Source organism: Bos taurus, chromosome 7 (genome assembly GCF_002263795.3).
Source record: "Bos taurus isolate L1 Dominette 01449 registration number 42190680 breed Hereford chromosome 7, ARS-UCD2.0, whole genome shotgun sequence".
Taxonomy (NCBI): domain Eukaryota; kingdom Metazoa; phylum Chordata; class Mammalia; order Artiodactyla; family Bovidae; genus Bos; species Bos taurus.
This window is the reverse complement of record NC_037334.1, coordinates 59,904,829-59,932,204: the sequence shown is the minus strand read 5'-3', so window position 1 is coordinate 59,932,204 and position 27,376 is coordinate 59,904,829. Positions and strand designations below refer to the sequence as shown.

Below are 27,376 nucleotides of genomic sequence, written 5' to 3'. Positions count from 1 at the left end.
TTGCCTGGAAAATCCCATGGGCGGAGGAGCCTGGTAGGCTGCAGTCCATGGGGTCGTGAAGAGTCAGACACGACTGAGCAACTTTATTTTCACTTTTCACTTTCCTGCATTGGAGAAGGAAATGGCAACCCACTCCAGTGTTCTTGCCTGGAGAATCCCAGGGACAGGGGAGCCTGGTGGGTTGCCGTCTATGAGGTCGCACAGAGTCGGACACGACTGAAGCAACTTAGCAGCAGCAGCAGCCTACTACTTAGTCTGTTCTAGTACTGCCTTTATTAAGACAGTTGTTTAGAACTGATGCCTTTCCCCACAGTAACAGTCATAGAGTTTAGGGTTTCTAGGTCAGCCCAGGAAACCTATTTTATTAATACTGTATTATTTTATCCCTCCTGATTTTGGAAATCTGCAGCATGATTGTTAAGCAGAGAGAGCAGTTTAGAGATGGCTTATGTGTTTATTCTTTACACTTTGTTCCTTAGATTTATTTCTTCCTGAGGCCATGAAAAGTACAGGAAATTGGTATCAGGTATTTCACTGTGGAGGTGAAGAATCTTGTAAGAGTGGAGGTAGCCTATACAGGGAAGAGAAAACTATTTGAAACTTGAATCCACTAGAGTGTAAGCCTTGCAAGGACAGGAATCCTGCCTGTTTTATTTCCTATGACATAACAAATGCACAATATGGTGCTTGATGGATAATTTAACAAATCATCAAATTAATTCTCCAGATTGACTATTTTAATTCAATCTAAGAAAAATGTGTGTTTTTCCTAAAAATCCCACAAGTAGGACGTCAACAAATTCAGGTGAATGAATGAAATATAAAACCTGTAGCAATGAAAAGTAAAGTCAGCTTTTATCCTACTAACCCAGCCCCTAGACAACAATTACCACTAGTCTATAATCTTTTCAATGCATTTACAAACCTTCATAAAAACATACAGAGTCTCAGATTTTTCTCCCTTCATTTTACATAAATGGAGCCATTCAGTGTGTACTTTTCTGGACCTTGCTTTTTATTCTTTAACAATGCATTTTAGAGATCATCCCACTCAGACATATAGATCTAACTCATTATTTTTAACTGTTACATAATCTTCTGTACTAAAAACACATATTACATTTTATTTAATTATTTCCCATTAATGGATATGTAGGTGTCTCCAATCTTTTGCTATTATAAACTGTACTATTTTTAATGTCCTGAAACACATTTCTTTGTGCATGTGCCAGTATTCCTTTCAGATAACTACTGAAAGTGAAACTGCACTATTGACAATTATGTGCATTTAAGAACGTTATGCTTACCATGAAACTGACCTCCCGGAGCACCATAGTACCTTGCATTTCCATCAGCAGGCCATGAGAGTATCTGCTACTCTTTCCCCCCAATGGATATTATGCATCTTTTATTAATATACTACTTGAAATATGCTCTTTCATTTTATTTGCATTTCCCAGATGATTTGATAGATTGGCCCTTTTCAAAATTAGTTATTGAATGTACCTTCCTATATTTGGTACTTTGTCTGAAAACTATTTTCTATTTTTCTGATTAATTTCTGGGTGTTCTTTATTATATTCCAAATATTAATCCTTTGTTAGATAATTTGCAAAAACATACTCCCATGTTCTGCTTGATTTTGAACTTTGGTTAACTTTTTTCTTACAGAAGTTTCAAATTTTGAAAAAACTCTTATTTGACCTCTTGCAGTTGATTCAGCTTTTTTCTTGAAAAATTTCCTCAATTAATTTTCTTAAACACCATATTTATCTGGTTTTCCTCTTAACTCACTAGCAATACCTTCTGAGAATCCTTAACAGGTTCTTCCTTTTCTATCTGGCCTCTAAATGTTGGAATTCTTCAGCACTTGGTTCCTAATACTCTCCTCAAACTACATTCTCACTTTATGTGATTTAAGCATCCATGGCTTTAAATGCAATCATCATGCTGTCAGCCCTCTCATTAATTTATATCTCCAGGTCATAGCTGCCCTTTGAACTCCAGACCACAAGATCCAATTTGCTTCCTTGACAACCCCATTTATATGTTTCTTTGGAATATCAAACTTCATGCATCCAGAATAGAATTCTTCTATTTCTCATACCCCAACCACAAATTTCCTGAGTCTTCCCTGTCTCCATAAGTAGAGCTATCATCTACCATATTAATAAATGGCCCTGAGGGACAGCTAACATTTTAGAAGGCAGACTTCAAGGTTTTAGAAAGGAAAAGCAATCAGCCAATGTTGGAAATATGGAGTTAAATCTAAATAAATGCAAAATTTAATCATACAAGCAAAATATAAGTCACTGAAATGTAGCATGATGCCTGAACAAATTTATAGCTTTCTGTGTCAAATTTGGAACTGTGTGTCAGTTTCCTCTTCCAAGGCATCTATTGACAAAGTATGGGGCAGCCCACCAGAGACCTCCTTCCATATCATTAATAATTATGATTATGATCATGATGCCTAACATAATTCCAGAAAAGTGTGCCAGTTTTTAAGAACTGTATTTAAGAACTTTGAAATCATTGTTGCATTTAATTTTCACAACACCAAAAGAACTTGGTGTTATAATTATTGTCATTTTAACGATGAGTAAACCAAGGTTTAGAGAGGGTAAGTAACTGGCCCAAACTCATACAAGTAATAGTAAATGATGAAGCTTGAAGCTGGAATCCAGATCCTACTCTTCCTGACTCCAGAGTTCAGTCTTGTCCAGCCCACTTAGAGTCAGGAATAGGGTTACCACTTCTCATGTTCATCTTGACTCTTTGCATAAATTAGGTGAGACATTTATCAGTCTGTCAACTCTGCCATCATGCTCATGTTTCTCTATCTTGTCTGCAAACTGTAGTAGTTTGCAGTAGAAGATTAGTAACTTGTTCAAATCCAGGCCTTTTTTCCATCTTTTTTCTAAAAAGGAACTAAGGTTATATCAGATAAGTCTATTCTTTATAATCTCATATTGACTTCTTGCCTGGGCACACACTGACTATTCAAAGAAATAATATACTTAATAGAAACTGATCTCAGGATAGATACTAACCTTTTCTATAGAAAACACCCTTTTTGTGTTTTTTTCAATTGGATTGTTTGTTCTCTTCTTCCTCTGAATGGCAGTGACCTGTTTACAGTACTCTTTCTCGCATTTGTACTGCTTGAGATTATAGAGTTCCTTAGTTAACCCCTATAAGGCCAGTTATTCCTCGAGGGTAGAAACCATGGCTTTCTTTTCTCTGTATACCATTTAGCCCCTCACACAGTGTCTGCAAAATAGTATATAACCAAATGATCAGTACATTTTTGCTGATGAAATATCTTCATGCTTATCTTCAGGTTTATGAAAGATTCACATGCTCAAAACTGAAAGTTACTTTTTTTTTTTTTTTTTAATCTTCTTTGAGACTTAATGTAGAGGACTTAGTCTACAATCCAAGACTCACACTGAGGAGAGCCAGTTAATGGCAGCACTCTGAGACTCTGACCTTTTTTCCTCTTAAAATCTTTTTGAAAAAATGGAATTTTACTTTTCCAGGTTGAATTAAAAACAAGCCAATCTGGCCTCAGTGGTTTAGAATAGTAGATTTCCTATACTTGGTCCTATCTTCACAGCCCTTTGACATACATGACATTTTATTGTTAAACAAGCAGTTGGGTAGCCAGTGAAATAATACATTTTTGCAAGACATTTTTCGAGGGCTTTGGTCACTCAGCTTGTACTGACTAATGTGCCCATACTAGCAGAATAGTCTGCACTTGTGTTTGGTTGTTTTCTGTTGGATAATTATCTTCTTTGGGAATATCCAGCCCACAATCAAAATAGAAGTGAAGATACCATTTGGTTAACTAATGAAATAGTTTGTCCAGACATGTAGGTTGCATAGTCTTTTTAAAAAACAGTTTCCAAACATGAATTGTATCATACGAATGTTTCCTGGGGCAGTTTGAATTTATATGCGCACATATATAAGAAAGAGGCATAATGCTAGTAGCATGCGAGCAATGGATTCTAACAGGTTCATCCTGTGTGTAAACTGATTATTAGTGAATCTGGAGCCAGCTTCTCTCTCCTTGTCACGTCTTTAACCTGATTCTATAGCTAGGTTTTCCCCATCTGCCAATCTCTCTCTTAGTCTTCTAGAAGTCACTTTATAGGAAACTCACATCAAATATAATGGCAGAGAAAGGAAGAAATAACTTAATGAGAAAACATTGGCTGCTTTCCTACTCAAGTCAGGAAAAAGACAATGATGCCTTTTCACCTCTGCTGGTCAACATTGTGTATACAAAATTCAAATGCCAAAAGGAAGAAACATGATAATTTTATCTGATATTAACCAGTAAAATATGAGAGAATATTCCTTAGGAAGCTTGCCCCAGCTCACTCATTCTTTAAGTCAAGGGATGTTCCACACTTGGGAGGCATAGAATGGACCCATAGACTGAGACCATGCATGGGTGACAGATGACAGGAATAAGCCATGTTGGTTTGATGTGGGGTTATATAGGGATCTGATTCTGGAGTTCTTTGTGCATTGGATAAATGCCAAGGATTTTGCCAGTCTTGTTCACTACTGTGTTCTCTGAGCCTAGTAAAGTGCCCGGAACATTGTGTGATTTGACAAGGCAATGAAGGATGGTTCTGTTTCTTCTCCCTTGGTCTAGCTTCTCTTCTATTTATGTTGATTAGTTCAGATGATCCCTGGCAGAGTAGGGACTTGGGGTGCTAACAGTAACTTCAGAACAGAAATCTTTCTCTACCTGAAATCCACTGAGAATTCCAGTTTGGGCTTCTTGGGTACATAATTCCTTTCTTGCCTAACTCGCTGTGAAAATCAAACAAGATAATGTATGTGAAATTGCTTTGCTAACTGCAAAGCTCTGTCCTCATGGGGGAGATAATTATAAGAGCAGACTATTTATAAGTTAGGGAACACAAGCAGAATTTGCATGGAAAGTTTAGCTTCGGGGGTGGGTTTCTCTGCTCATGCCAGGTTTCAGTATCTTCCCTGACATTCTGCAAGATTAGATCCTAATTCCTAAGAAAGCTGAACATTCCTTCAGCACTTCCCAAAGAACTTCTTACATATCTGACTTGGCTATCATCTTCTGTTCTCCACCCTCAATCTCTTTGATGAAGTCTTTCCATTGACCTGGAGGTCTCCAGACTTGCCCTGTCTAGTAGCCACATTCCAAGAGCTCAGTGGTTACATACAGCAAGGTTAGATAGTGCAAACAAAGACTATTTCATTTATTGTAAAAAGTCCCAATGGACAAAACTGCTCCAAAGCAATTTGATCCTTCTCTCTGGAAGGAAGCAATATATATTTTTCCTCATATTATTAACTCTTATTATCCACTAGAGCTTAATAATAAATAAAATTATTCTAATGGATAGACTGTATGATCTTTGACATTTCCATGCACAAGATTATTATATTCAGATTTATATGTAGAAGCAATAAAAAGAAATGTGAAAATAGGAAAAAGTAAAACTAAGAAAGAGAATGAGTTTCCCCCAAAAAACACTAGGAGGAAAAAGTTCTTTAGGTTCATTATTGATTCCTGTTATCAGAATTTTTAATTATATTTATGTTTCATTTACTTCTTTATTATCTGCAAGCACACTGTCAGTCCCTGAGGGCTGATAATGTCCATTTTATTCCCAAAAGTTCCCACAGGGTGTAGCTCATTGTTCAGTTAATACATTTGTCTAATGAATAGATGGATACCCTTATCAGACCCTACCTAGACCCTATCATTTACCAGGACTTGTGTACTCAAATAAATTTTCACCACAAAAAGAAATTTTTTTTGGTTAACTCTTAACTGGAATAGTTGCTTTATTCACGGTGAAGCCACTTGCCAACCTTTATTTTTTTTAATTTAATTTTATTTTTAAACTTTACAATATTAGTTTTGCCAAATATCGAAATGAATCCGCCACAGGTATACATGTGTTTCCCATCCTGAACCCTCCTCCTTCCTCCCTCCCCATACCATCCCTCTGGGTCGTCCCAGTGCACCAGCCCCAAGCAGCCAGTATCGTGCATCGAACCTGGACTGGAAACTCGTTTCATACATGATATTATACATGTTTCAATGCCATTCTCCCAAATCTTCCCACCCTCTCCCTCTCCAACAGAGTCCATAAGACTGTTCTATACATCAGTGTCTCTTTTGCTGTCTTGTACACAGGGTTATTGTTACCATCTTTCTAAATTCCATATATATGCGTTAGTATACTGTATTGGTGTTTTTCTTTCTGGCTTACTTCACTCTGTATAATAGGCTCCAGTTTCATCCACCTCATTAGAACTGATTCAAATATATTCTTTTTAATGGCTGAGTAATACTCCATTGTGTATATGTACCATAGCTTTCTTATCCTTTAGTTTCATCCCGTCAGAATTCTGTATTTAAATAAAGGTTTTCATTTAGTAGATTGGAAGATTACCCACAGACGAGGAAATAATTTAGGTTTGATTTACTTTAGATCCCTAGAGGTTTCTGCTAATGTTGAAAAGCTGTTTGGCATTTAAAAGCCTTTTTTTTTTTTTTTGGCCTTTACCTTGAACTTTGGAGGCTACAATTGGATTCAACATTTATCTCATTGTTTTGAGCCAATGCAGATTTACTCCAGGCAGGTCAAAGATGGATGAGAGGTGCTTCCCTGATAGCTCGGACAGTAAAGGATGGATGAGAATGACCTCGCCTTCTCTTCCTCAATCACCTCCAGAACTGGCTACATAATTTGTAGCCCCAGTGAAAAATGAAAATGTGGGGCTTCTGGTTCAAAGGGCAGGAACAAATTTCTCTTAAAAGTATTAAAATGTAAAGCCATTTTCTTTCCTCCTCAGTCTTTCTCTTAATTTGTCATATATATTTTATTTGCTACGTACCTGTTCTCTAGTAGAAAAACAAAATGCATTTTTAAATTATTAGCAGAAAGTTTACCATCTATCTTTATGCTGTGCAATGGCCGTGTTAAATACAAAAATAAGAGCGTTTAACTTGTATGTGGAATAACCAAAATTACACAAATTGTATTTTGAAATTCAGATGTGCTTATGTATTTTATTTTTACCAGACAGTGCATAAAACTAATGCAATTATTTTTATTTTACTTCTTGATGCATACATATTCTACTAACATTCTCCCCTCAGCTTACTGAGGAGTAAAGGAGGACTGCAGAGAAAAGAACCATGACTTGCTCTATCATATCCTATCTTTCTATGTCAGTACTTTAAACATAAATGCTTGGCTAATACAGGAGAGTAACACTGAAAAAGACATGGTAGGGTTCCTTGATAGTTTCTTTTTCTTAGACAATCTCTGCCTCTTTCTGCATCCGGCAAGTTCTGGTTCAGATGGAAAACATGTACTCTCAGGGCCACCAGTCATCTGCTGGTGTTGGTAGAGGGTTGATAGGAAACATGGGTGCAGAACTGTAGTGGAACCATGTTCTGTGGAAATTCAGTGAGACTCAGCAAACACAGGGTAAGGCATGTTAAAGAAGCTGCTGACAGAAAGACAATTTGAGAATGGAAAATACTTCATATAAATTATATGTTCACATTGAGCTTGCTTTGAATCTGACTAAACTCCATATGTTTGGTGGGTCTACCAGAATTCTGTGCTCACGGGGCATCACTAATGTGATGGGCAGCAAGAAACTACTGTGTACATGCACATCGCTCATGTCTCTGCTCACGTGCATGCCTCATTGTCCCTCAGGGTTCACAAGTTCAAAGATAAAGTTATTGCAAATTCCAAGATGTGGACAAGCAGCGCAGTACAGCAAGCTCTGAGTTCCTATGTGATTGCTCTGATCACACAGCCATGAAGCTGGCCCTGTCCTCAGTTTTGTCCCATCCCTACCTGAGGCAGCTCTCACAGAACATGGTTCTTGTTGATATAACACTGGAACATAGTCAGAGTAACATTACAAGAGCTCCACTTGCCTCATCGAATACTCAGGGTTAGAAAAGTTAGTTCTGTTTGCAGAGTGTACCTGCAAAAGTTTGGTAATCAAGTGGCTTAAGCTTTCCTCCAGGATGCCCACTTCTGGGCTAAAGTGCTGAGACCTAAACATTTTCCCTTCCACTGACACGTATTGTCAAGGAAAAGTTCCAGTCTCTGACTCAGAGAAAGATGAGCTTTGGTCTGTAACCAAACAGGCATTCAACCCAATGTAGCATAATGGCTGTAGGGGCTGGAGTCTGTCACACCTGGCTGTCAGTCCTGTCTCAGATCTGTCATTTACCATCTATATAATCTTTAGCAATGTGGCCAAACATCTTTAGGCTTCTATTTTCTCACCTGTAAAAACTCCAATACTTTGGCCACCTGATGCGAAGAGCTGACTCATTTGAAAAGACCCTGATGATGGGAAAGAGTGAGGGTAGGAGGAGAAGGGGGTGACAGAGGATGAGATGGTTGGATGGCCTCACCGACTCGATGGACATGAGTTTGAGTAAACTCTGGGAGCTGGTGATGGACAGGGAGGCCTGGTGTGCTACGGTTCATGGGGTCACAAAGAGTCGGACACGACTGAGCGACTGAACTGAACTGAAAACAGGGATAATATTAGAACCCATCTCATAGGACTTTTGTTAAGATTAAATATGATGACATATATGCAGAGCTGAGCCCAGCTCCTGTTACATAGAAAAGTGCTCCATGAGTGGAAGCTGCCATAACCATTGTTACTATAATTGTAGATATAATGTTGCTCATGTCTTGGTTAAAACAAACAACTTATCCAGTTATTTTCTCAGCTTCCTGATAAGCATTTCTTGACGAATGAGTCAATAGAAATCTCTATGTTATAAACACTGCTTAAACAAGGAAGGCTGAGCTTCCTCTGTTACGAGAAAAGCCAGAAATGAATGAAATGAAATTAATCACACTGTTTATAAATAATTGTTTAAACGACATGAGACAAAACTTGTTTCCTGAGTACATGATGCCCTGTGCTGAACAGTTGGGACTGTTATTTTGAATATGACTTCTGGCTTTTAAATTACCTGTAGGCGTTTCTTTGATCTAGTGCAAAACATGCTAGCTTGTTGAACAAATTGGTTACACACTATGTGTATTTGTTTTCCCCCTTTTGCTCTGCAAGTGCTCTTGTTTCTAGGGTATTAGGGTCCCGTGTACCAGGCGTCTGAGATTGGTGCCCCACTGTGCATGTCACCCTGCAGGGCAAACCCCAAACCACACCCAACTCCAGAGGTGCTCAAGGTGGTTTATTGGCAGCAAGAACAGAGGCAGTGTGATGTGAGTCTCTGACCCTGGACCCTGGCTGCACACTAGAGGCACTGGGAACTCCTGGCTTCCACATGTAGAGATTCTATTTTAATTGGTCTGGTTAGGGACCAGAAATGCATATGTTTTAGGAGCTCTAATGTATATAGCAGGATTGAGAACCATTAGTATACTGGAACAGGCGAAGCTTGTCTTCTAATTTCTTACTGATTGCTATCATTTCTCTCTGCAGCAATAAAATGAGAAAGTAGATGTAGATAATGCTTCAAGTTTAGATCTAGCTCCATGTCTTAAGGGGCTTCCTTGGTGGCTCAGACAGTAAAGAATCTGCCCACAATGCAGGAGACCCAGGTTTGATCCCTGGGTCAGGAAGATGCCCTGGAGAATGGAATGGCTTACCCACCCCAATATTCTTTCCCAGAGAATTCCATGTACAGAGGCTACAGTTGCAAAGAGTCAGGCATAACTGAGCAACTAACACCATGTCTTAAACTATTGAGATAGTTTGGATTTAAACTGGCAATTCTCAATTAGGGGCAGTTTTGTTTGCCAGGGGACATTTAGCAATGTCTGAAGGCATTTTTGGTTTTCACAACTGGTGGATGTTGGACTTCCGTGGCAGTCCAGTGGTTAAGACTCTGTGCTTCCATTGCAGGGGGTGTGGGTTCTATCTCTGGTCGGGAAGTTACACATGCTGCATGGTATGGCCAAAAAAAGAGAAAACAAACAAACAAACTAGTGGATGCTACTGGCAGCCAGTAGATAGAGGCAAGAGATGCTACTAAACATCCAAGAATGCATGAGATATCCCACTCCTCCCAAGAACTGTCTGGTCCCGAATTTCAAAAGAAATCTGAGGTTGAGAAACCCTGCTTTAAAGTAATCCTCTGAGCTTTGCAACAAAGAAACTCCTTACCTCTGCCAGGGGATAGCAGGAGCCAAGAGTTGTGTGTACTCTTGTCTGCCTAGTACAGTGCAGCCTCTGCATCATTTGACTCCTCTTAATCCACACCCACTCCCAAGATAGGACAATAGAGTGGAAACCTCTGTAAAAGGCAGGTGTTTGTGAGAGGAAGGGCTCTGAATGTCCGTGGTTAGAGTGCCGGCAGTAAGCTTGCAGATAAGCCCTTTCTATGAGGCAGGCTCTACAAGCTTGTTCCCTTACAGCGTGTACTTGGCAGAGACACAGCCCTCCCGATTTAGTCAGAGCAGCTGTTCAGGAAGGAATCGCTTCCAAAGCACACTAAGAGACCCACTAGAAAAGCATACCACCATGTAAATGTGTGCTTGCTGCTACTGCTGCTAAGTCGCTTCAGTCGTGTCCGACTCTGTGCAACCCATAGACGGCAGCCCACCAGGCTCCCCTGGGCTGGGAATCCCTGAGATTCTCCAGGCAAGAACACTGGAGTGGGTTGCCATTTCCTTCTCCAATGCATGAAAGTGAAAGTGAAGGAGGCACTCAGTCGTGTCCGACTCTTAGCGACCCTATGGACTGTAGCCTATCAGGCTCCTCTGTCCATGGGATTTTCCAGGCAAGAGTACTGGAGTGGGGTGCCATTGCCTTCTCCGAAATGTGTGCTTAGTCCTCTCTGTAGTGACACTCGGCCCTGGTCCATAGCAGTGGTAAAGCTTCATCTTATTCTGGGTGTCCACAAACAGGAGTGTCTCCAGGAGAAGATAAACATCATGATTTTTTTTGTTGTTGTTGCAATATTCATGCCATGTGAAGAACAATGTAAGGAATGGGGGATGATGAGCTTAGGGTTCAAAGATGATTCAGGTCATAAGTGTTGTTTTTAATATATCTGAGGGCTGTTTTGGAAAGAGGGAACCAATTTGTTTTGAAGGATCCCAAGGAAAAGAGGTGGGCTTCCCTGGTAGTTCAGTGGTGAAGAATCCATCTCCCAATGCAGGAGACATGGGTTCAGTCCCTGAGTTGGGAAGATCCACTGGAGAAGGAAATGGCAACCCACTCCAGTATTCTTGATTGGGAAATCCCACGGACAGAGGAGCCTGGCAGGCTACAGTCCATGGGATCATAAAGAGTCAGACACAACTTAGCAACTAAACAACAACAAAGAAAAGAGGTAGTTATAAAGGATTGAAGTTTTAAGGATACATAGTTCAACACAAAATGGAACGGACTGCTTACTAAGATGTTCCTAATAAAGTAGAAGGATAAAATTGGATGATCACCAGTCACTGGAAGCATTGATTGATTGTTAGTCAGCTTAGTCAAGGAAAGGGTGGGGGGTCAAAGGATATGTTCTCAGACCCTTCATTTGTGATTGTGTGAGTTACAGATCCACAAAATCCTCCCACAGTGCAGTTAAACACAAAAGAGAGCAAACCTTCAACCAGCATAGTATTTTCTTTGGTTGAAGCTGGAGACCTTCTGGAAAGGTTACTTGTGGGAAGAGATGTGCCAGAGTGATGCTGTCAATTCTCTTTTCTTTATGATTCTTCTGGCTGGTAGGAAATTTAGATGCATCTGAGGCAGGAATCTGGGCTTCCCTGGTGGCTCAATGGTAAAGAATCCGTCTACAATGGAGGAGATGCAGGTTCAGTCCCTGGGTCGGGAAGATTCCCTGCAGAAGGGCATGGCAACCCACTCCAGTATTCTTGCCTGGAGAATCCCATGGACAGAGGAGCCTGGTGGGGAGTAGGAGTCCATAGGGTCGCACACAGTCAGACATACCTGAAGCAACTGAGCACGAATGCGTGCAAGAAAGGAATCCATTCCCAGCCTCTGTAGGTGATCAGAGCTGCAGCTGGTTTTATGCCTGACATTGTGTCTGAGAAAAATGTTGTCATATCCACCCATCAAGATAAATTTCTATTGTTTGAGGCTTTGATATGAAAGGAATTGCTGATAAAGATTTTTAAGGAGAAGGATTGAGATTCAAGAAACATCCCCTCATCCTGGTTTTCATGTTCTTCCTTTTTAATGTGTGAACAGTTAAGACTGTTAGGACTTCACTGGTCTGAAAGTAATAAGGCAGGATCCCAATCCAGAGGAAATCAGAACACTGGTGAAGCAGTTTGGTATTGTGGCTAAAGGAATAGGACTTGGCATTTGATGAGCCTGTCTGAATTCAGGTCCTGCCACTTTGAAGCTGTGTGATCCTGGGCAAGTTCCTTGACCTGTTGGTGCCCCTGTTTCTTTCTATGAAAAAGTGGGAGTGAAGATGATTCTTGCCTCATAACATTATTATGAGGCCGATATGAGATATTATACAGATGGAGCCTGGAATAAGTAAGTTATTGATGAATTGTGTTCTCATAATCATGATCTTAGTAGGAGAAAAAAAGGAGGAACTCTAAGTTGGGAAGACAAGGCTCCTATTTCTGAAACTGGTTCGTTGTCAGAACTGGGTCTGAGGGGAAATGGTTTGGGGTCAAATCACATAATATACTTTTCATAAGGTATAGGATAGTTCCTGAGCAAGAAATTCAGAAGGAGAAGGAAAATTACTTCAACTGCAAGGAAAGGGGAACTGTGGGGAAGGGAATGAGGCAGAAAGTTCTAGCTTCTGTCCTCCAAGAAGTGCTGTGAAATCACCCCTAACCTTTAGGGGAAGAAATCTGGTGGACGGCTTCTGGTTATGTAAACAGACATCTGACTGTGCTCCAGGTTGTGTTCAACCAAAGAGCCAAGAACCTGCTTTCCACAAGATGATTTCCGAATTATTTTCTCATCCTCATTTTTTTATAAGATTCTTCGAAATATTTCACAGTTAGAATTATTCCTGGAGAGGTTTTTATTCTCTAAGAAATGGGTGAATCTGTATTTTGATAACCCTGACAAACAAACATATTTGGTGCCTACTCATGTTCCTTTTATTCTTCTCAGACTTTTATTTCCTTTGCTGGTGTTATAATGGAATTTTTCTTCTCTTTATGAATTGGCATTGCCTGCTTTGAGTTTCTGACTGTGGGGGAAGGTATGTGTGTGTGTGTGTATGATTGTCATGTATACCAACGAGTTGCCTATGAATACTTTGGTTCCTGGTCCAGACATCACCATCTTTATTATCATTATCTTAGCATCGGCCATTTACTGAGAGTTGGTTTTATTTGCCAGGGATTAAGCTAAGTGCATTACATATGTCATCTCATGGAGTTCTTAATATAACCCATGGAGCAAGTATTATTATCCCCATTTTACTGGTGGGAAAATTGAGACTCTGAGAGGTTAAATTACTTGGCTACTATCCTATAGCTGGCAAGTGGTGGGCCAGGATTCTAACAGATATTCATCTGATTTCAGACTCTTGCTGTTAACCACTAAGCTATGCTCCTTGCTAGTTAATTGAAAACTCTTGAAATAATGGAGGACATTTGGTTCTTAGACAGGGGCTGGGCTTCAGAAGCAATATGGTCAAATATCCCAACCAGTGCAGTGATCTCCTCTATAACTTATCTGGTAGGTAGTTGTCTGTCTCTCCTCCCAGTGAGGGATAACTTACTATTACCCAAGGCAAGACATTGGCAGGGTTGCAAATTATAATTTTTTTGCCTCTGGTTTTCTTTTGGGACTATGTGTATAATATCACCATAGAGAGAGAAGCTATTTCACATGTATCATTTAAGAGGATGTTAAGGCCATTCAGGCATGTGGGATTTTAAACTGTAAATGCCAACTGGATTGAACTGTAATAGGATAACCTTGAGCAATATAGTGTGATTTGCAGTGGGCAGATAGTGAAGGGCATGTAAAGTCCTTCTTGCCTGACCCAATCTGGTTTCCCAACTCATTTCTCCCAACTCTCCCCTGACCTAACTCCCCATGCAATAAGCATGCAAGATTGATCAGTTTTCTTTAGGTAAACAGTGAATTCTCCAGCCTCTGAATTACTTCTGCGGCCCCAAATGCTCTTTCTCACTTTCTTTCCTGGTACAAGCCTACTCATTTCTTGAGGCATGGTTCCAACATGAGCTCTAAACTTTCCTGATCCCTACTCCCCCAATCTTTGAGCTAATCACTTCCTCCTCTGGGCCCTCACACCACCTGCTTCTCTTTTTCTTGGAGACTCAGCTTATCCTGTGGGATCTTAAGTACTTTTACGTATTTAAAACACTCTCTGCTCACCTGGGCAGCTTCTAGAAAGCAGGACATTTCCTACCTGCAGTGTCTAAGAGTCAAGGGTACTTACTGAGTGAAGGTGCACATTTAGCCATGCTGCTGTTGAATTTGCCTGGTTCAGATTGTGGCTCCATCTCTCCCTAGCCATTTGACTTGGACGAGTTGCTAAGCCTCGCTCAACTAGATACTGTAAAAAAAGCTCTGTGATAGGATTGTTGTGAAAATTACATGAGATAATCCATGATTAGCCTAGCACAATCACTGACACATAATAAGCATTCACTTAAATTTATACTGGCTGATTTTATCATGGATCCATACCTAAGACATTTTTCTCCTGCAGATTTTTAGGTTCTTTCATATCAAAATAGTTTAGCAGAAGAAGCAGGCAGACACTCTGATCCCCCAAAGATTAAAAGTTCTAGTCTTTTATTTGTCTTTCAAGAACTATGATAGGCAATGGAAAAAAGTCTCACAAGCAACTTGGTTTGACTTTAATTATATGTGCATATGGATAAACAGAGTAAGCTGTGTGTACTGATTTGATCTTGTACTTTGGCATGTTGAAACGTGGACATGTCTGACACTGGTGATGAAACTAAAGAACCCCTTAGAATATGTTTTGCCCAAGCTACAAGGTTAGGTGTTCCAAACTGCAAATTCAGCTAACTGGGGTCCTTTCTGCAAGCAGCACAAAATAATAAAAAGAGTGCTGTCCTAAGAGCCCAGAGTTTCCACCCTGAGGGTGCATTGCTTTATGTCCTTGTCAAGACTCTACTCTCTGCAATTAGGTTTTCACATCTGTCTGATAGGGGTTTTTTTGGTCATTTGCCTGCTATTTTCACAATTTTTACCCATATCAGCGTTCTGCCTATGCTATTTGCTATCTATCTTTAAATACATTTTTTGAAATTTGAATAGATCTATTTGTAAAGGAAACTCTCAGTTCAGTTCAGTTCAGTCGCTCAGTCATGTCCAACTCTTTGCGACCCCATGAACTACAGCACGCCAGGCCTCCCTGTCCATCACCAACTCCCTTACCCAAACTCATGTCCATTGACTCAGTGATGCCATCCAAGCATCTCATCCTCTGTTGCCCTCGTCTCCTCCTGCCCTCAATGTTTCCCAGCATCAGAGTCTTTTCAAATGAGTCAGCTCTTTGCATCAGGTGGCCAAAGTATTGGAGATTCAGCTTTAACATCAGTCCTTCCAATGAACACCCAGGACTGATCTCCTTTAGGATGGACTGGTTGGATCTCCTTGCAGTCCAAGGGACTCTCAAGAGTCTTCTCCAACACCACAGTTCAAAAGCATCAATTCTTTGGAACTCAGTTTTTTTTGTAGTCCAACTCTCACATCCATACATGACTACTGGAAAAACCATAGCCTTGACCAGACGGACCTTTGTGGACAAAGTAATGTCTCTGCCTTTTAATATGCTGTCTAGGTTGGTCATAACTTTCCTTCCAAGGAGTAAGCTTCTTTTAATTTCATGGCTCCAGTCACCACCTGCAGTGATTTTGGAACCCCAAAAAATAAAGTCAGCCACTGTTTCCACTGTTTCCCATCTATTTGCCATGAAGTGATAGGACCAGATGCCATGATCTTAGTTTTCTGAATGTTGAGCTTTAAGCCAACTTTTTCACTCTTCTCTTTCACTTTCGTCAAGAGGCTTTTTAGTTCCTCTTCACTTTCTGCCATAAAGGTGGTGTCATCTGCATATCTGAGGTTATTGATATTTCTCCCGGCAATCTTGATTCCAGCTTGTGGTTCTTGCAGCCCAGCATTTCTCATGATGTACTCTGCATAGAAGTTAAATAAGTAGGGTGACAGTATACAGCCTTGACGTACTCCTTTTCCTATTTGGAACCAGTCTGTTGTTCCATGTCCAGTTCTAACTGTTGCTTCTTGACCTGCATACAGGTTTCTCAAGAGGCAGGTCAGGTGTTCTGGTATTCCCATCTCTTGAAGAATTTTCCACAGTTTATTGTGATCCACACAGTCAAAGGCTTTGGCATAGTCAATAAAGCAGAAATAGATGTTTTTCTGGAACTCTCTTGCTTTTTCCATGATCCAGCAGATGTTGGCAATTTGATCTCTGGAAATTGGAAACTCTATCATGACCTTAAATGCAAAGTCACATACAGAAGATGATTTAAAAAACAAATACAATGAAAACAAAACAAATTATTGTTATTTGCATAAATTTTTATTAGTATTAAAATTTAATAATATTGCTTGCCAAAAACTCTGAGCAAAGGCCTACTCTCCATTTTATTAGGTACTAGAGACTTGTTAAAGCCAGAGTGGGGCCAAACTAAGTATTTATGTTTAGAATAAGCAGAATGAGTGAAAGAAGTATTGAATCTCCTTACTGCAATTCAGATTGTTTAATGCTATGCCTCTTTGTTTGGTATATCATCTGTGGAAAGCACTGCATATTTGGGAAATACTGGATCTTCCAGCATCAATATTCTGTTCTGGCTGATAGTGCTCTAAAGACACTAGTCTGTCACCTTCTGAGCCATTAAACTTACTAATAACTCAGTACAAGTTTATATGCTCACCGTTTATAAACAGTTCTATTAGTTTTTATCAGTTGTTGTACCCAGTCATTGTTTTTTTTCATCACATAAAAAACACCTTAAAAAATATTGCTTTGTGCAACTCATTTTTTGTGCATTTACATTTTTTGCTATCTCATTTTTATGATTCATCACCAAATCTTTCCTCATTTCATCATCAATGTCATAGAAGCCAACAAATACCACTTGTCTACCCAGCTAAAATGAACTGTTTGCATGCAATTCAGTGCTTTCTTTCTGATCCTTTGTGAACAATCACTGAATGCCTCAAACTCTTGTTCTTCCTATTCACATGTCTTTTCTCTTCCTATGTTTCTGTTGCTAAACTCTGCTTCAGGTGTAAGTAGAATAACGGGACATTCACCTCCTCGGGGAATCATGCTTCCATGTGCCCAAGAATAATATGAAAGCACCTTTTAAAAATGCAGATTTCTGCTCTCCCCTCCTCACCTCTGCCCTCTCCCTACTCCCACACTGTCATTAGAGGTCTGGTGTGTGGGTCCTAAGAATCTGGATTTGTTATGGGTATTCAAGATAACTCTGATGCACGTAGTCTCTGGACAGTTTTGTAAAAGATGACTTAGTGATCTTTCTCCTCTTTTCCTCTTTTTCCTTCTCTTCCTCCTTCTCCCCCTTCTTCTGGAACAAATGTAATTTTAACTCTGTCTCATCAACTGATTATATTAAACTTCATCACAAAACTCTTCCCACCGTACAATGATTTCCATGTTTCCCAGTGGACAGAATTCCTAATTTGGAAGGCAGGCCACCTGATTTATAGCACTAGATCCACTATTACCTATCAGTCAATCCATGCCCCTACATTGTACCTACCTGCCTTCCTTACAGAGTTACATTGAAGGTTATATGTGGAATGATATAAGAATGTTTCATGAATTGTAGAGGATTTTACTAAAACTATTAAAACATGAAATTGCATTTTAAAAATTCATCTGTTAAAATATCAGAGATTCTTTTTTAATGGTGTTTTGCACCAGGGGTTTTGAGTGGCTCTGCCAATGTTTCTGATTAAGCATATGTTTGAGGAATGACAGTTGTGATCTCACTGCATTTTAAGTTGCAGCATCTCCGCCCCTCCCTGTCCTATCCTAGCCAGATACATTTAACAGCTTTGCAATGTGACTTCACAGATTCAAAAATTGAGGTATTTCAGATTCTTGAATACAAATCCCAAAATTATCTTCCTGTGTTTCCAGAGAAACCTCCTCCCTCCACACAGAATATAAAGTATCAGATACTAACAATAGAATATTAAAAGCCAAATTCAAATACCCACAGCTTTGGAGAACAGTCCCACACACAGCTGGTGCCCAGTCAGAAGGTCTGTATCTGTCACCCACCATCTCTGCTACTCATAGAACCAGAATGTCAAAGCTGCAAAGGATCTCATAGATTATCTTTCTGGTTTAACGCATGAGGAAAATGAGGTACAGGAAAGGGACTCAGTCATCAGAGGCATGCCATGATCGAAGGCTAAAAAGACATCAGAGTCCAGGTTCCTGTCTCCTGGTTTACTGTTTGCATTGCTTAGTTAATAGGGTGGCCTTGCAGTTGAAAGCAAAAGGTACTCACTGAATGATAAAGTCATGTTCCCATTGTATGAGGCTTTCCAGTGGCTCAGTGGTAAAGAATTCACCTGCCTATGCAGAAGATGCAGGAGATGTGGGTTCAATCCCTGGATTGGCAAGATCCCCTGGAGTAGGAAATGACAACCCACCTCAATATTCTTGCTTGGAAAATTCTATGGACAGATGTGGGAACAATATCTCTTGGGGCACAGCACACTGCACCATGATTCTGTATCTTGAACGAAGACCTAAAAAGAAGACATTAAACTGTTAATTGTGATTCATACAATAGTGTCAACTGAGACTGACAGGCCAACCAGGATGCAAGATCACCCCATCGTTATTCTCAGGTCTCCTTTTCTCCTGCTGAGAGGGAGTCGGTTGTGAGTTCTCCATGGAGTTAGGAGACTGGGATATTTTCCTTTCTTCTCTCCTCGACAAGAGCTATATTGATATTGTCTGGATAAAAAGGAGTGGTACCAGCAATTCTGCAGAAGTCTCAATCATTAGTTGACTATCTGGAAGGATTATATGAGAGAACCAGTGTAACCTCTTGGAGATACTTCTCAAAGAACCTCCTCCCAAGCTCTGCAACTGCTCTGGAGCCGTCCACACACCCAACTCAGTGGTTCTGTTTATCCCAGGTCTTCCCGCTCTGTCTTCCATCCCCTCTGCTCATTCTTTGTTATGTTTACTCACTTAACCCCTTCCTCTACTGTCTCTGCTATCCTGACTTCACACTTTCTTTTCCTTTTTCCACCTAGTCTCCCTGGTTCTGCATCACAGAAAATATGTGCACCTCTTGGCAAAGATTCTCCTTTAGTGGGCAAGAGGAAAGAGTTCCATGCTAGTGTCCCAGTCACACTGTGTTTCAGTAAAAGAAGAAGACACATCATACTGTAGGCTTCCCATAGGAGGAGTAGATGTAATATACACCCATGTACATATGCCTTTTGCCCTAGAGTCCATCATAACGGGACATGGAAATGCTGGGGACACAGAACCTGAATACTGAACTTAGCAGTAATGGTTCCTAAGATGATGAGTGACAGTGTATCAGGACAATTCAGGGTCCAGATTTTGGAATCAAAACTGACCAGAATTTTTAAGGTCTGATTTACTTATTAACTGAATAAATTTGGGCAAATTATTTAACTCTGAAACTCAGTTTCCTTGTCTGTTAAGTGGGTTTAAACTATACTAATTAATGCACATAACACACTTATCCCAGGCCCTGACACACAGGCGCTACCCTAATGAGTGATTGTTTTTATTGTTGCTAATGATAATAAAAAGTATGATACAAAGGGAATTTGGCCAGTGAGAAATGAGAAACCCTTCCTTCTCCTCTTTCTCCTCCTTCCCCTCCTTCCTCTCTCCCCTTCTTCTTTCCTTCTCTCCTTCTTTCCTTTCTTCCTTCCTATTCAGTCATTCTTTTAATAGATATGTTCAGTGAATAAAAACAGGGGAAAATACAAGGGGTATGTGAAGACATGAGGTTGCATTTTGAGTTTTTCTAGGGAGCTCATGCTTGAAAATGGCATGTGAAAAATCTGAACGAAGGAAAATATAACTAAGGATGAATCAATAGCTATGTTCAGAGCAAGTAGAAAACCCAAAAATAGTTAGCTCTCATTATTTAGGGAAGAAATCTTACATATTCTGCTTCAGTAAGAATAGTCTTCCAACTGGAAAGAAGAGAACATCACAGGGAGAAAGTTGCTGCCTGAGATTTATGGAAAGCTTTTAACTGTCTCTGAGCCAAGATGTATTATTAATATTTCTCAGGGGATTAAAGGAACTGGTTGATGAGACCTCTGACTGGTGCTCTTTTGTGGACTCAGGGTTTTATAGCAGCCTGGAGATCAGTAAATATTGCCCTAGTTCTTAAAGAAAGAATAAAGTAGACTCCAGAAACTGTAGCCTCACAACTTGAAATATACCTTACCAAAAATTGAAAAGTTATTACACAAATGGTATGTATGCAAGAGTCAGTGTTGTTTCATTAAAACAAAAAAAAAAATTAATGTCAACTCATTTCATTGTCTATTAGGACAGACTTACTGCTTGACAGGACATTTCAGCAAGGCATTGCACAAAGCCTTCCATGGGTAGGTCCGTTCTCAGGCACACCGATGATTACCCATTTGCTGGGAGGCTAGTCTGTGTTGGGGTACCATAGGTTCTGGTTTATCCCTGTGTGATCAATAGTTTTTTTTCTCTTGACTGAAAATTGAAGATCTAAAAGGCAAATGATACTAAACTGAAAGATCTAGGTAGCAATAGTTATCTGATCTTCTTTTTTCATGTTTTTAAAAATTAATTTATTTATTATAATTGGAGGCTAATTACTTTAAAATATTGTGATGGATTTTGCCATACATTGAAATGAATCAGCCACGGGTGTATATGTGTCCCCCTGTCCCGAATATCTGATCTTCTTATGTGCTTGTGGAAGCCTTAAAGTCTCACTTGAGTCAGTGCTAAATAATCCTATCTTGAATGTTGAAATTGTTATGATTTAGAGTGATTTCAATTGACTAAAATGATACCAAATCAATAAAATGAAATTAAACTGAGACAAATGTAATGTCCTATATTTTGGCAAAATAAGTGAATGAGTAAATAAATAAATATACATATAAATAAAAATTGCACCAGTGTAGTAAAGAACCACAGGAATTGACAGCTATTTGTATGAAAAAAGATAAAACCTGGCAATTAACTGAACATGTAGCCAATAGAATATTATCATTGTTGGAAATGAACTTAATCACATCCATAGAAGTAAACTAAATTGATGATGAAAAGTTTGTGACATAAATTAGATTTACTATGTAGATTTGGGCTCTTTCCTGGTTCTGTATTCCATAAGAGATAATTTTAATAAGGATTGTGTTTAGAGGACAGTGACCATTATGGGCAATCATCTGGAAACCATAATATATAATGAACTATTAAAGAAAATGGAAATGTGTAGCCTGGAGAAGAGAAAACTTGGAGGATATAATTAGCAGAGAGAAGAATTTTGAGTGAGCCTGGAGGGCATAGTAGTTCCACTGGATAGAAGCTGTAGGAAGGCTCATTTTGGCAGTTATTTCCAATAACTAAAGCTGATCAAAAATAATATGGCCTGGTGGGTCAGTGGAGATTTCTAAGCAGGGGCCAAATAACCACCTGTCTGCATGGCACAGGGGGCTTTCCTGCAGTGGGTGGGTTCTTGCACCAGACTCTCTGTCCATTCCAACTCTGAGGTTCTGTGATCTTCTCCCCTCTCTAGGGATGCAGTGGAGTGTGGTGGCCAATGGGAGAGTCAGTCCCACCCCCCAGCAAGTTCTCCTTTGGTGGCTGCGCAGCCCAGTGACACTTAGGCCCCTGGGGCAGTGACCCTGAAGACAGCCATCCCTCCGAGAGAGGGCCAGGTCCTAAGCTGCTGCTTGTGCATGACTGCACCTGGTGTTCTCTTCACCCAGCATTCCGTCTGTTGGTGCAGGCACCCTGTGCTCGTCGAGCTTTTCTTCCAGGATTCCAGCAGGTGGCAGGGGACAGGGTGGTCCCCTTGTTCACTGGGAGGTTCTTCACCAGAGATCCCCCTGGAAGGGATCTTTTTATCTCCTAGCACTCCCTCTTTCTGGCCTCATAGTCACCCTTGCCTCATAGTCTCTGTTGTCCCCGGTTTATACCCTTTCTATGCCTGGTTTGTCTTGCTCATGTTCCAAACAGGATCACTCACTGTGTCCTATCTCAATCATAGACGTTTCCAAATATTCCTTCTTTGCTGTGCCTGCTCACATGCACTGCCAAAACACATCCTCCCTGCGCCTGCCTTGGTCAGAGTTCTGTTCCAAAAGCACACATCTCTTGCTTGTTCGTGTCTGTCACAGCCATGTTCAGACTGCTCACTGGCTCATCTCTGTCCTGCTCTGTGCCAGACACTAATACACTTTCCACCCAGAGTCTGGGTCCAACTGTGCGTCCTCCCGTGTCCATCACAGACTTCTACTTGCTCTTCCTTATGTCCTTGTCAGTCCTTCTCTTTAGGACATGCTCCATTTATTTACCATGAAAGAAACAGGGCAACGATCTTTCAGAGGAAAACCATTTCTGCAGCAACCTCGGAGGGAAGCAGAAGACAGACAGCTCCCAACCAGTGCCATGACCTCAAGCCCTCCTGCTCTGAGATGTTCACTTTCCTAGAACAAATAATTTCCTCGAGAGCCTTGGGCAGGACCAGCGGCATCATCGTGTTTATTGAAAGATTTTGGAATCTTTCCCATGAGGTTGTGGCAAAGTCCATGGTACCAATTTATAACCCTTGAATCTGACCTTGCTGCTCCCAAAGGAGAGAACTGTTGGAGGCTCACGCTGCCAAGACTTGTCACTCACTGCAGTTTCCCCAGGTGGAGGAGCAGGACCAAGCAGTGCTCAGGGTGGAAAAACAGCACTTCACTCGAAGCCAAAGGACCTGGATTCCAGCCCTGGCTCCACTTCTCACATGATGTGAGATCGCGACCCATGCCCTTCCTTCCCTGTACCTTACTTTCTTCATCTATCAACTGAAGTTTGGACCAGGGGATCTCTAAGATTCCTTTCTGTTTCTATGACAACAGGATGCTGCTATAGCCATCAGCTACCTCGAAATGGTGTGACCTGCCTGCCTTTTGACTTTGTTTCAAAGGAACTAGCCACTTCATCGCCACTTCATCTGGGCCTTCTAGACTTTTGACTTTGCCAGCTTTGCCCTTCAGATAAACCTGGATGTCTTTCATTCAAAACCAAGTTCACAGCTCTTGCACATGTCCCAGAGTGAAGGTCCCAGGGAAGTAAACACTGCCACATCCCAGAGCCCTGTGAGGTTTCCACTTTGGTCTTGGCTGTGGTTTGATAGCATCTCAGGACTTCATCATACTGTCCTTGTTCCTGCTGTTTAAGAAGTCAGATGTCATTTCCACTGATGTTTACTTTATTTCTAGAATTGCACCAGCCTGGAAGAGACTTTGGAATGAGAAAGAAAAGATTGCTGTCAAACAATCCAAATGCCAAAAAAAAAAAAAAGAAAGAAAAAGAAAAGAAAAATTCTGAGTCCTGCTAAGGCTTACAATTTTTTTGTGGAGAAAATCACTTGTTAGGGAACGGGAAAAGACTCTAATGAGAAATGTGACTTGAAACTCCCAAATGTTGTTGAGAAAGATGCACCATGCTGAAATGCTCCTGGTGTAGCCTGGGGTTGTCACTGATCAATGGGAGCAGATTCGTCTGGGGACCTATTCTCATCATATATGAAGAAAGTTTATCTAAGTCCTGTCTTGTACATTGACTCTGGATGGACCAACTGCCTGTGCGTTTTTGAGTCACTGTCCCTGTGCCATTAACAAGATTGGAGCTTAGGAGATAACCACCTTTATGAGGATGATCCTCCTCTAATACAAAGGAGAGATCAGCAAAGTTTTGAACTGCAAGGCCCTGATCCTGGCAGTGAGACTCACACTATATCTGTTGGGCTGCTGCCCACATTGTCCACAGCTTCCATGAATGTGCAGTAAGGATGAGGGAGAAGAGAAGCTTCACGGGCCCTGAATCAATTGCTGTGACTTACTGTGTGACTGTGAACTAGTAACTGGACCTCTCCGGCCTCAGAAACAATCTCTCCTGCCTACTTCATGAAGCTGTTGTGGAGATAAATTAGATAATTTTTGTGATGATGTTCTGTAAATCATAAAATGCCATTTTGTTTACTATGACTTTGAATTACTTTGAGTGCTCCTGGGTAGTCAAAGGCTAAGAATTTCTTCACTAAAAAGTGGACCAGTTTAGAGAGTGAGCTTCCTATACTGAAAAACAATACCAAGGGATCATCTTTTGGGGAGTCCGTTCTCCCAAATTTACCCCCTCTGCATTTGATTATTCTAAGCTCCCCAAAACACACCAACACTGCAAATTTGTACATCACAAACACTCTCATTTGAAGGGATTTTGTTCTCAAAGTAAAGAGGTAGGTAGAGAGAGATGAGGACTACAGTCTAAATTTTGTGATAATGAGCCTAATTTTTCATGTAACCTCAGAGTCACATGGAATAAATTCAAATACCTTTTTGCCATGAAAACATTTATTTAGACAAAGATTTGGGTCATCGAAATTGTCCCCACCTTGTTAATTCTCTCTCTCTCTCTCTATATATATATGAAAAGAACCCTCCAACATGAATTAGATCATGAATGATAAGCTAATAGTTATATAAAGAGTCTATTGAGATACTGAAGCAAATAATTTGAGATTTTAAAAAATCTGATAGTTTATGTAAATTATTGTTAATTGTCACTTAGTGTTGTCTAGATAGCACCTTCATTTTGTTTACATTTTTAATAAAGCAGAATTACAAGTGGGGCCACTCATGAATTTTCTAGCAAACTAAATCCCCTTGTGTAATGGACATATAAAGTACATGTGTGCCCATTATACACAACATGGGATTTAAATATATATCTTCAAAGGCTTGCAAGTTTTAATGATGGTTATATTTTGGTTTTATGAAATTGTTAGTTATACATATGATTTATTTGAAGCTAAAGTTTTGAAGTACTAGGACCCCTGATTCTAATTTGTTTCTATACCCTTGGCTTTATGATGCAATCCACTTTTTGACACAGGTCCCAAGAATGTGTTCTAGGAAAAACAGGAGCCTTGTTTTCTTTATTGATAAATTCTATTTATTGATAAACATTAATAAAATACATATGTTTATATTTGTGCATTCTTTACATGTTATAGAAATTATATATGGAGGGAAATCTAATGTCTTAAAACTATTAGGAGAATTTTGACTATACAATAAAATGCCAAAGTCAATCCTGTGCCTCAGTTCTCTGCAGCTTCTCTGTTATCTCATAGCCCAACTCAGCCCTCAGAAGCTTTGGGTGTTTGATGCTGGAGAATTTTCTGTCTCCAGCATCAGGCTCTCTTCAAGGTAAAGACAGAAGCTCAGGACTCCTAAATAATGTGATTTTGCCTGTCTTCCTGTTACCTTTGTCAGCCTCAAGTACTAGACATCTCTCTCTTACATGGGTCATCCCAGGAAGGGCATAGGGAAGGCTTCAGCCCAGCCACTCTCAGGGCATACACCATAGGCGTCATTCAAGTCAGCATGGTGCTTGTACTATATACTCACTGGTCTTGAATTGAGGTTGCTAATCATGTGCCTCCTCTTTTTGTGTCACGAACAACTCAGGATTCTGGAGTTCCTGGAATTTGAGGCCCAGAATACATGTCAGTGAAATTCAAGTCCCAGGTCTTCTGAGAATGGGGTGATGGAAAGACCCCCATCAGCAGGCGGGGGCAGTGTGCTCACCCAGTTCTTCTGTTTAATCCTTGGGCCACCATCATCTCACATATGACATGCAGCAGGTGGGCAAGAATTAGGTTTTCAAATCAAAGCTCTTTCTTCATACACAAGATTTACCTGGAACTCCATTGCAGTAGGTTCAAGTAGGATGGAGAACAGGTATATCTGGGTTCCCTCATCTCTACTCATTATGATCCATCGCTGGAAGGAGATTTCTTGACATCTAAAAACCTTAAGCAGCTGGAAAAGGCACTCTCCACTGAAAGTCTGTGATGGTGCTTGGCTTTTCCTTCCTTATTTTTCTAAAGCATTTGTAAGATTCCTGCAAGACATTTTTCCTGATGACTTTCCTCAGAATCACACTTGTCCACTTATTTACAGAACCTCTTCCTCCATAAAGAAAAAGCCTCATCTCCTGAAACATCCATCTAGAATGACCACCTGAGCCTTCACCTCCTGTGAAGCATCTGCTGTGTCAAGGCAGAGAACTAGACCTCAAAACCTGGGCTGACCTAACCTTGGACAAATCTACCCTCTTTTGGTTTCCTTTCATCTTGTCTTTCTTCACTTTGGAGCAGCCATTCTCTGGACCCATGCACGGGGGTGGGAACTAACATTGATTTAATAGTCGCCGTGTTCTGGGTAGTTTCTGTGTGTTACATAGTTTCTGTCAATAGTCAGAGAAACATATTTTAAACACCTACTATCCGGTCCCATCACTTCATGGGAAATAGATGGGGAAACAGTGGAAACAGTGTCAGACTTTATTTTTCTGGGCTCCAAAATCACTACAGATGGTGACTGCAGCTATGAAATTAAAAGACGCTTACTCCTTGGAAGGAAAGTTATGACCGACCTAGATAGCATATTCAAAAGCAGAGACATTACTTTGCCAACAAAGGTTCGTCTAGTCAAGGCTATGGTTTTTCCTGTGGTCATGTATGGATGTGAGAGTTGGACTGTGAAGAAGGCTGAGCGCCGAAGAATTGATGCTTTTGAACTGTGGTGTTGGAGAAGACTCTTGAGAGTCCCTTGGACTGCAAGGAGATCCAACCAGTCCATTCTGAAGGAGATCAGCCCTGGGATTTCTTTGGAAGGAATGATGCTAAAGCTGAAACTCCAGTACTTTGGCCACCTCATGTGAAGAGTTGACTCATTGGGAAAGACTCTGATGCTGGGAGGGATTGGGGGCCAGAGGAGAAGGGGACGACAGAGGATGAGATGGCTGGATGGCATCACTGACCTGATGGACGTGAGTCTGAGTGAACTCCGGGAGTTGGTGATGGACAGGGAGGCCTGGTGTGCTGCGATTCATGGGGTCACAAAGAGTCGGACACGACTGAGTGACTGATCTGATCTGATCTAATGTGGTGAGCTACAGTCCATGGGGTCGTAAAGAGTCAGACACGACTGAGCGATTTTTCTTCACTTCACTTCATGTGCTAGGGCCTGTTGTCAAAGATCCATTAAAAAATAATACTGATGAGATTCCCTCATT

The 27,376-nt window shown here is 40.5% G+C and overlaps 1 protein-coding gene across 5 annotated transcripts in view; it reads left to right on the top strand.

The window, feature by feature from the left end:
• The window catches only part of HTR4 (5-hydroxytryptamine receptor 4), a 212,218-nt gene that overhangs the window by 148,103 nt on the left and 36,739 nt on the right, over positions 1–27,376 (top strand). For 2 of the 5 annotated variants that reach the window (XM_010807423.4, XM_024993872.2), the window contains one exon: positions 21,819–25,282. The exons of 2 other annotated variants lie outside the window; for them this stretch is intronic. In XM_010807423.4, the coding sequence (XP_010805725.1) occupies positions 21,819–21,909 (91 nt within the window). In that variant the 3' untranslated portion in view covers positions 21,910–25,282. 5 annotated transcript variants of the gene reach the window in all.